The following is an 11,146-nucleotide window of genomic DNA, read 5'->3' as shown; positions in this document are numbered from 1 at the left end:
GGTTTAGGTTTGATTTCAAAGGAATTGAGGTCATTCTATCACTCAATGAACCAAGGTCAAGGTCTACACATTTCAAGGATTACAAGACATTGGATAACCTCCAAGTACCTTCTTCAAGCTTACATCTTAGGAAGTACGCCAATTGATGGAAGCTACTCAAAATATACTATGCACTCTTTTGAAGGAGGTGTACATAAATTATTTTCATTATTAAGATTCATTAATGGGTTGGCAAATCTATAATATTAATATCTAAGGATTCAAAACAATTATAGGCGATGAATTATATTAACACACATGTATGTCCATGTGATATGTCATCGGGAGCAAGATGTTTATTAGTAAGCGCCTTAAAAGAATTTGTCCAAATGTGCCTTGCATGATTGCAGTTTGGCTAATGTTTAATCCATTTTCCTGGCAAGGCAAGCATTGTAAAAAAAAAAGAAAAAAGAAAAAAGGAAAAAGACAACATAGAGCCTTTGATTTTGCAGAAATATCCTTTGATCTTGAAGCCCACATGCACCAAAAACCCGAACTAAATATTGGGAATTCTCGATATGAGAATGGCTTCCAAATTTTTGGGGGGAGTGTTTTCATTACATCAAAGATAATGCGAAGCATATGTCAAAACCTTGAACTAGATGATCCGATAAGAAACCCTACAGCAATCACAAACATTGATAGCATAGCAACAAGAAGTATGTAGGTTGTTCTTGAAGAGTTATGGTACTCCCCAAACAAGAGTATCCCCCAAAGAGTTCCTACAAGTGGCAATGCCTGACATCAAGCATGAATAAGAAGTTATATCTCTCATTACAGGCATATCTCTATGTATGTCTAAATCTGATTTTGTTCAGCATATGAGTAAATTTTGTTCTTGAGTTGGCTGAGGGCTCACCTGCACAGCATCTGCAGCAGCATAGCCAGCTGCTTCACCACCCATGAATTGAAAGCCATTTCCGACTCCACAAACCACACCAGCATAGATTGCTAGAATGCGACCATTATTGTCCATGAAGTATGCCGAAACCGAAGACTTCTCTAACCCAAGTACTGGATTATATAGAAGATAAATGTTGATCACAATGGCACATGCCAAAAACGCTGTGGAGAAGTAGAAGAAGGTTGTATAGACACTCAAATCAGGTACCCCTTCTTGCAGAAACCCAAACTGATCATTTGTTGCTATATTCACCAAGGGAGAAAATAAAGCATAGCACAATCCTGTTAGGAAGGCAATAGAGAGGCCAAATAGGGGACGGATTCCCAGAATCTGTTTAAATTTCCAACAACTTAGCTTCAACATGTTCTTCATATTATTATACTCAGTATAAATGCTACCTTGCAACACAAGATGATAGGTGAGACAATTTGATTTAATAATGATAAATATAAACAACTAAGCTTTCCATTTTGTTATACTCAGAACAAATGCTACCTTGAGAAAAAAGGTGATAGATAAGATAATTACATTACGTAAGAACCAGTACATATAAAAACTAGATGAACAAGCTGAAGGGCTTAACATATTTGTATTAAATGTGACCAAACCCTCCACAAGCAAGGAGCATACCTTTACAGCCCTCTTTGTTTCAAGATGATGAAAATACTCTGAACTTCCAACATAATTATGCTGTTTCTGGAGATTGCTGCAACCATCAACAGCTTCTTGATCTGAAATTTATGATCGACAATGATGTATTTTCAGATAGGTAACAGTTTTTGTACATAGCTATCTGACAAGAAATTCAATTCCCATTTTATGTACCTACAGTTTCAATACATTTTTTATTCCCAGTTATGTAACTACTCAACTCGTCCACACATGGTACAGAACCTCCTTTACTCTACAATTAAACACATCCTCAAAAGTTCATATATATGTAGATACATACTTTGGAAAAAAGCCTTCTCAGAATAATTCATTTCTTTTATCAAATTTGTTTTTACTGTTTTCTAGTACGTGGCAGCTGATTGTGTCACTATACAAAAAGACATAGCAAATGCTGGCATTAACCTTTCTTGTTCTTCATGCACCATAGCTATTGTGAATGACCTATGAACATAATGTAGTGGTGAAACTGATTCTGTGTTCAGACTTAGTATTCCAACACAAACGGACATGCTCTGTTTTTCTTTTTAACTTGGGTATAAAAACTTTAAAGCATCGAAGGATTAACTATGAATCATCAAGGGAAAGCTCTATTCTCATCTCAAAATCATAGGTGAAGGTTTTCCCTATGAAGTTATTTTTTCTCCGCGTACATTTTGTAACAAGATGAAATGTTATGGTTTCTGAGTTATGGACAATCTGACTGATCCATTAACACTCGTAAACATTATTATACTTCTTAGTGAATATTTGTTACGGGCATGACCATATAATATCCCGTGTATAGAATACTACGGTAAATTCTCACCACGGGATATTATATGGTCATGCCCGTCTCAAACGAGAGTGTAAAGAAGGGGATGATTACTTTTAATCCTCAGGATTGCGGCAACCCATTAGGCCAAGTGTGAACTTGTATGGGGGCCTTAGGTCTGGCTATAAATATGAGGCCTAGCTACCCTCATTTGACACATTATCCACGTGTACAGAATACTACGGTAAATTCTCACCACGGGATATTATATGGTCATGCCCATAACAATATTGATCTACATTCAGACAAATTTTTACTAGCAGAGAACTTGGAAGATTCCATGCTGAAGAAACTATGCACATTCTCAAAGGGTTTATCCGCCTTCCTAAAATAAGATAGTGTAGAGGTTCTTGATTACAAAATTCAAATGAACGAACATATTACTTGCAAAAGCCCTTAAAAAATCCCATAAGAAGGAGTTACTTTTGGTATTACAAGCCTTCTGATTTAAGATATTCACAGAGCTCCTGTACAAGGGACACTCTTGACAGTGGTCAGTCTGTTTTTCTTTTTTCCATTTTTCTCTTTTCACGTTCTCTTTTGTTTTCTGATTGATCTATTCTTTGCATAATAGAAAACCCTCTCAGGAGAGGAAAAAATTAGCAGTACGGAAGCTTAGATTTCCCAAAACTACCTTTCAGTATACCTTTAATTATTGGAGCAATAAATTTCTACAGTAAAAACATAAGCCAAAATTTTTGGAACAATCTAATTTTTCTTCACTTTTGTGTCGTAAATAAACTTACCCTTAGGTGTTCCCAACAAGTTTGCTGAATCTGGTTCTTTTCCAGCTTCCACATAAAACTCTTTGTAGGTTCTGTATCCATACACAACGTTCACAAAAAACATATTCTAATGAGAGGTCTTGCAAAGAAACCTTATTTTTGCATGATCTTTTCACACAATTTATTTTCTGTAGTGTGAAATTCTGAAATACTATGGAAGCAGGATGATTTCATTTCTTTTTTTTACCTATAATCTAATTATGGCAAAGATGCTCAAGAAGGGTGGGATGGCACCTTATCTATGAGGGTGAGGGTTACTTCAAACAGATTTTCCAGCAGCTTCAACTACTTTTGTAACTCCAGTAGAAAGGCTACAAACCTAATGCACCTTTATCAAATACTAAGTTATTGATCTATGATCCGTCATTTTCAACATACATTACAGAAGGCTGAGATTGTCTTTTTAACAAAAAGTTTCATGAAATTCTTGCCCGATACATCTAATATTCCAGACATTATGTAAGACCTGTGTTTCAAGTTATATAGGATGGATCATGGTTACATGCTTGTCACAAGAGTTTCACCAAAGGTGATATTCAATTACGTTCCTTGTGTTTAGGTTAGAGGCATTTGTATGCATCAAACAAAGATAATACTTCTGTTAAGTTTTGTAACGTGAAAATACTGACCCTATGGCCATCTGATATTTGATGTTGATATCCTTTGCATTTGAGGCATGGCATAGAGATCCAAATAAAATAGCAATTAGAAAACAACCAACTCCAGGAAATAGTATAGATGCTCGGTTGAGCCCATCATCCAAAAAATAATTTACAGTTGTCCCTGAAATTATGCAAAGAATGAAATGTTAATCAATTGATGCTAAAAGAATTACAACATAAAGCAAAAGAGAACATTCTAGTTAAAAACTGACGGTCTATTTTAGTCCCCTAAGTTTAGTAGTAAGGGTTGACTCAAGATAAATAAAGTGTTTTTTTTCTCTCCAATGGTGCACGTCATGTGAGTACCATTAATAAGGCAGAACATTGGGTTAGAAATTTACAAACAATCTTAAAAAGATACGACATTCTTGAGGAAAAAGAAGAAATAATTTCAGAGGTACAAGAAGATATCTCATTCGATGACACGATGGGAGAACTAGAGTGTCATCATGTCGGGTCCCTTTGAGGTATGGATGATTCAGATCAACTATGTGAGGTACACCCACCGCCATTGATGAATATGTGCAAAGTGAATTGTAACAAAAGACGCTGAATTTATTACAAAATATAAGATAGTGGGTAAGAAGTTGAAGCTAGTGACTATTCCCTTGGCAAGCAACAACTAAATACTTGACGAAATAGTGGGGGATCTGAGCTTACGAGATTTGATAGGTCTTAAGAAAAGGAAAAAATTACTGCAGTTATGGGGGAAGAAGCTGCCTTTGGTCACGGTCTCCTCTCAAGGACCGATCGGGAAATACCATCACCCCTGGTCCTTCCCCTAGCATTTTCTGATTGTACATTTTGTACCCTTCCAGTGCTTTTCTTAATACTAATGAAGGAAATCTTTGGGGGGAAAAGAAGAACAAGAACAAGACGAAGAACAAGAACAAGAACAAGAACCCATGGGATTGAACTAAGGCTAAAATAACCATGCTATGTATTCGTGAACAATATCCTATGTAATTGAGAGCTCCCTTAACGAAGTACTCAAGACTGGCACTTATGTTATCAAAACAACTTGTTGAACATCAAGATAGTTATTGTTGGCATAGTGAAATGCAAGAACAATTCATCTATTCCAATATTGCTTGGATTGTCCACACTTGAACATATATAAAGCAAAGAATAATAGAGTGATCGGAGTTTGTATCATTAAATGGATAATGAGAGAACACGGATAAACCCCACAACATCTCTTGGTAAGAAGATGGCTCACTATAAGACACTAGTTTATATGCTTTATAGAATGAGTTTTATTATGAAGCCTTCTAATACGAATACACATCCATCTCATGCATTACATAGTGTAAAAGGCCAACTTAAGACCTCCTCATATCAATTAGAAAGTAAGATTGCAAATATGCTCATAAATCGATGGAAGAATGTATCTACTAGTTGTGATCTTCTGGGGACATCTGGGGGTGGAATTAGAAGAACACTTGCTTTCCTACATGATTGAATAAGGAGATACTATTGCAACCTATTCAAACAAGGCTTTGGCCCACTACGTTGTATAATGGAATATTAACACCAATGATGCTTGGGATTGTTCTTGCTAGAACTCAAGAAACACAAAGAGAAGTTGTTGAAGGGAAACAATACAACCACAAGAAGTAATCCAGAGAAAACAATTGCGGGTTTCTTTAACTCCATTGTTTCTTCTAATGCCAAAAGTAGAACGAGGTTACATTAGATCAGGCAATATTAACACGGATGCAACCATTTGGAGCATGGCCTTCTTACCCTTATCATCGACAAATAAAGACCATTATCACCTAGCCACAAAGGTAGAAATTTCACTACAACGAAGTTCAAAATCTTAAATTCTTATGTACTTAGATTCTTTAAAAACCTATGTTTAGTCATATTCATTTTGGTGTGTTGTTCTCCAAGCCGAGAAAACATTTTAGTTTGTAATCTCTGGTTCGGTCTAATAGGCCATTTTGGCCTCTTAAAAGATGCTAATATACCTTCTCTTTCTTTTCTCTTTCATAGGTCATTTTGGCCTCTCTTAAAAGATGCTAGTATATCTTCTCTTTCTTTTCTTTTTCATAGGCCATTTTGGCCTCTTAAAAGATGCTAATATAGCTTCTCTTCTTTTCTCTTTCATAGGCCATTTTGGCCTCTTAAAAAAAGCTTCTCTCTCTCTCTCTCTCTTTCTCTCTCTCTCAATACTCTCAAGTTCAAGGAGAAGTATACATTTACATTCCGTAGCTTCATACAAGACCTACAGAGAAAATCTACCCATCCCAGAGTTTTCATCTTCAAACAAACATGATGTACTTATCTCAGTTAATGCTTGAAAAACGTGAACTTTAACGTAAACTCAAGTTTTGTTTAGGTAAAAGGCAGTGAATGCCACTGGACGTTGCAAGTAAAGTCTTGTTTCTTTCCTTTTCTCATTCATTTATATTGCATACCTTTAGACTCATTTTCAGATTGGTTAACCTCACCTTAACTATGCTAGTCTTGTGAAGGCCAGGGTGTGTATGAGTTTTTAAACTAATTGATTTTAAAGTAAATAACGCATAGTTTATATTGGGTTGGAGAATGTGACGTACCGCCAACAACTGCAATACTGGCGGAAACAACTTCCGTCAACGAGATACCTAGGAAAACAAGAGAGTATTGCATCAACATATTTCCAATACAAAGTGCAACGCCCCCCAGCATTGCAATCAATACACACATTCCATTGTCCTGGATCTGTAGGAAGGAAAGCACATGTTTTGAAATTAATTCATAATTTAGGTTTTCATGCAAGAATATCATTGTAATGCTCACACACATAAGAATACAGATCCAATAAGAATGCATCATTGTAATACAAATCCAATATTAAGAAATGTAGCATGGAAAAACCATTAATTCCTAGAACCCAAGATCAATAGTGGCTTCAATCTGTTGGGACAACCGATTCAAGAGAGGGATCTAGTAATAGATGATAAATGTTATTCGTCAATGCATGAGATCACAGAAAGGAAAAGAGAGACACATCCACTTGTAGGAAGGCAACTGATGATTTAACTTGTGAAGGCCTTAACCTTAAACGTAGTTTTTCCATGTGATAACCATACAACAAACACCTACTATTCCAGTATGATGTACAAAAATGTACAGTCTGTTATATAATAATTGAACTTGATGAATTTGTATATAACATTCAGCTAAAAATCTTGATGGTACAGCATAAGTCTCTTGCAACTATTAGATATTAAAAATTGAACTAATGATTTAGCAAATAAACATATTATAATTAAGGAAAGAAATGGACTAAGGGCATTTTTCCTCCCAACCACCCACAAGCAAAGGAATTGTGACAGATCTTAAACACCATCGGTGTCCCATACCACCGAATATTGCCAAAGATCTTTCCTCGGATGCAAATCCATGCAGTGATATTGGTAACAAGCACCTCATCCCACCACTGGTGTCTCCACAGCATTCCGACAGAGATATTCCTCTCCGGGGAATAAATATCTCGATTTCCAGCCATATGATGAGATAAATGAGCAAATATGAAAATTGATTTCATACTCTATCAAAAGTCTGAAGGATAAACCATTTGCATACATGAAAAATGTTGACCTGGCTGCATGGGTATAAGCTATTAATGTATTCCTTTGATATAAACAAACAACTCTTTATGCTGTCCTTGTAAGGCATGCACATGCATGTCTGATTGTAAGAAGAGTTACAAATATATAGCCTTATACTTGAACAATTTGCTAGAACCCTAGATTGCTACATCATGCAATCTCATAAATTAAAGGTTCAGGCTTTACATTGTTAAATATGTCAAGCAATTCTCAGCCACATCCGAAATATTAAGGTTGTTTCTATAACTCAATTGTAAAGGGGAGCAAGTTGACATTTTAATGAATTTTTGGTGTGATTGTAAGGTTCAATAGGATGTGTGGTACTTAATATTCATTCAAACACATAATTACCTGTGAAAGCTGAGTGAAGAAGTTTTGGTCCGAGGAGGAAGAGGTGCCGCCGCTCCCCATCTGTCCGACTGTAAGGGCAAACAGTAATGCGATGATGAAGCAGGTGATGGCATAATCCAAGTAAGTGTGCTGAGGATGACGGCCTCTTCGTTCCAAGACATGGAAGAATGCGGGCCACGAGCCAAGGCACAGTAGCGAGACCATCATCAAAATGATGGCACCCGTTGTATCTTCCACCAAATACATTTCCCTTATTCTGAATGATCCACCCTCCGATAAAAATAGTGTAGTTACAGTTTAGATTCCTTTGCCAAGCCTATAATTCCTTATCCACATGCTGTTGTATTTGTGCTTTCCATTGTTACACCAGTCACGAAGTGATGATCACATTTGTAGACTTGTGGATATATATTATTGAGCTGCAGAATTAATTAGATGGAAAGGAAATTAAAAAGAATGGTTAGATCTAAATCAGATGAATTTATTGAACACTAGACTCATTCTACAAGAGAAAACAAAAGATTCATACAAAGAAACATGATCGTGATTCAAATTATTAAGTGTTCTAAATTTCCTTCAAAGATGGGAAGATTTAGTAGATTGATTTCCTCAGTAATGGAAAAAAAATCCGAAGAAGAAGATCGTTGAGTCTAGTGAGATTTCCCCATTTTATAAAGTCTAAAATTTACTATGTTCTTCAAAGGATTCTCTTTGATCTAGGCACCATTTAAGGCCTGTAGCTCAAAAGAAATTACTTCTGGAGCTACGTACTCTTCATCATCCTCAAAGAAAAGGAATAAGTAGTGAAAATGATCATGAGTCGCTCTAAGTTTTGGGGCTGCTTGAATTATATGCAGATTCAATTGACACGTGCAATATGGGTGAATCCCATGCATGGGAACCAGGATTAGGGTTAGTTATGAATGTAGGTAACCGTATTCTTAATCTTTCTAAGACATACATCAATGCCTTCCATTCAGTAAGGCTGAAGGAAAGACTTAAATTTTAAGTTCTTTTCATGATCTAGCAGGGGGAGAGAGCGCAGGAGTATGGCCATGATTATTAAGTTTTCCATGCCAATATCGTCTGATTTAAAGTGCTAATCTGCTCATAAGAGGAACTCGTCAAAATGCATCGATCCGGACTCTGAAATATTTCAAGACATAATGATTTGGTTGAATGAAGTACTCAATTCTCATATGCTACTAAATCCCTCTGAAATAATCATATTGATTATTTTTAGTTGAATTACTCATTCTCAGATGCAACTATAACAGATTCATTGCACATCAAACCTGTAGTGTGAACTAATTGTGCTTAAATGAAACTGCTGATTAAAAGACGTTAATTAAACACCTGCACACGCACACGCACACAGAAAAAGGTTCCGATATTTTCTTCCTGCTCCACATATCGTCCAAAAAGTGGTGGCGCATGAATTTACTTGCAGCTAGTTACCATCTATTAAATTCAAATTCGAAGCACGGATAGCAGGAGCAGCAGAAACAGCAGCAGATTTGAGAAGCCCAAAGGTAATGGAGAGAGAAGAAGGAAATGGATATGGATATGGATTTAGGGAAGTATACCTGGTGGATGGGAGGGAAGAAGGAGGTGCTGCTTCTTTAAGGCGGGGGGGTACCATGAGATCAAGCGATACATGGGTGTTCAAATGTGCTTCTCTTTGTCTGTCTGTCTGTCTATCTGTCTGTCTATCTGTCTGTCTGTCTGTCGGTCTGTCTGTGTGAGATGGCGATGGCGATGGCGATGGCTAATAATAGCTAAGCCTAACTAACAACTGTTTCGGATGGAGACCCGTCCATATATCGTGCGGAGTTGAGATATACGTATACGTATACGTATACGTATACATACGTGATAAATATACGTATACGTACACATATACATTATACATATACATACATGATGTGTGTCCCACGAAAACGAAAGGAAGGGGATTCAGATGCCTCTTGCGGGTTTAGGGTAGTCTCTCGTATAAGTGCCTCCCTCCCGGATTCCGGAATCTATTGCGTAGTCATAGTTGTGTGTGCCGATAGATAGACAGACATACAGGCAAACAAATAGATTAGATAGATAGATAGATAGATAAGTTAGATGGATAAGATAGATAGATACAATTGATTCAGATTGATACATAGAGAAAGAGAGAGAGAGAGAGAGAGAGAGAGAGAGAGAGAGAGAGAGAGAGAGAGAGAGAGAGAGAGAGAGGTCTGAAGGAATAACAGAAGTTATAACACGTTTTCGTGTGCATTTTTGTTTCGAGATCCTAATCATCGTGCGTGCGTGCGTACATGCTAGTAGTTACAAGTTACAATTGACTGCCTCTATATATGTACATATATATTTTTATATATCGGAAAAGCATGATGTAATGTTGTCATGTTGTTTACACGCGCACCCATGCACTACAATCGATGGTTACAAAGCTCCTCACATGAAACGATTGCGTTCAACGTGAGCAACAAACACAAACACTGATGAGGACGAAGTTCGGAAAAGTGATCCGCGATCCGCAATAATAAATAAATAAATCCTTTCTAGAAATTTTGATCTCCCCAAGGCTTGGGAACCCACACGCACATAGATGATTTTACTAGGAGTATCTCCAAGGTATTTTTACGCACATGGCAGGACTACCTACTTTTGTATATGTTTTTGAAAACATTGTGTAATTGTACACGCACACACATGTAAATACATGTTATAAAACTTACATGTGTGTGCATGTGTTTTGTGTATATACATATATAATGGCTACTTTGTGTGTGTGTGTGTGTGTTAACTCTAAAAAAATATGTAGTTTTCTTGATTTTGTTGAACTCAAGCTAAATGAAGAGAATCAAGACATTATGTGTGAAAGCGCAGTACAAGAGTCTGGCCCTTTCACGCACAATTACGTTATCAAATATCCTAGAGTCCAAAATGTATAATAAGCTTGGCCCTTTCAAGTGTAGTGTACATACAGTACGTTGTAAGCCTACGAGCAGATAACTTTTACTTGTACTTTCTCGATGTTTTAATACTATTGAAGAAAATCTTTCAAGGAAAAGTGTAGTGGTATGTCTTGTGCTTTGCATCATAGAACGTAATACAAACATTCTTCTGCTCAAGCATAGTATGGTTCATGCTATGCTTTGCATTATATAACCTGTCTCAAAAATGTCTCAAGCGATGGGTATGGTGTTGTGTTTGTTACATACTCACAATGAAATGACATTATAACATCCACATCAAGAGCCTTGAGGTTGACTAAACATATAGATGTATATAGACGTAGTCTTGAAAATAACTGAGCATCCTTT

General features: G+C 36.6%; 1 protein-coding gene across 1 annotated transcript; it reads right to left on the bottom strand.

Annotated features, from left to right (window-relative positions):
• Positions 1–259: 259 nt before the first annotated feature.
• On the bottom strand, positions 260–8,114 carry LOC147857846 (ureide permease 1-like). Its single transcript, XM_087327104.1, has 7 exons — positions 7,827–8,114; positions 6,438–6,582; positions 3,841–3,994; positions 3,173–3,243; positions 1,574–1,674; positions 899–1,273; positions 260–777 (listed from the first exon to the last, which is right to left on the bottom strand). Exons 1-7 carry the CDS (start codon positions 8,070–8,072, stop codon positions 625–627), a joined length of 1,245 nt encoding a protein of 414 aa, XP_087183230.1. The 5' UTR covers positions 8,073–8,114; the 3' UTR covers positions 260–624.
• Between the last annotated feature and the right edge of the window lie 3,032 nt (positions 8,115–11,146).

The sequence above is a fragment of the Azolla caroliniana genome, unplaced genomic scaffold (assembly GCF_043228905.1).
Source record: "Azolla caroliniana isolate FFs.n. ecotype wild unplaced genomic scaffold, voAzoCaro1.0.p SCAF_11, whole genome shotgun sequence".
NCBI lineage: Eukaryota > Viridiplantae > Streptophyta > Polypodiopsida > Salviniales > Salviniaceae > Azolla > Azolla caroliniana.
Note: the sequence above shows the minus strand (reverse complement) of the source record. Positions and strands in the feature narration are given on the sequence as shown.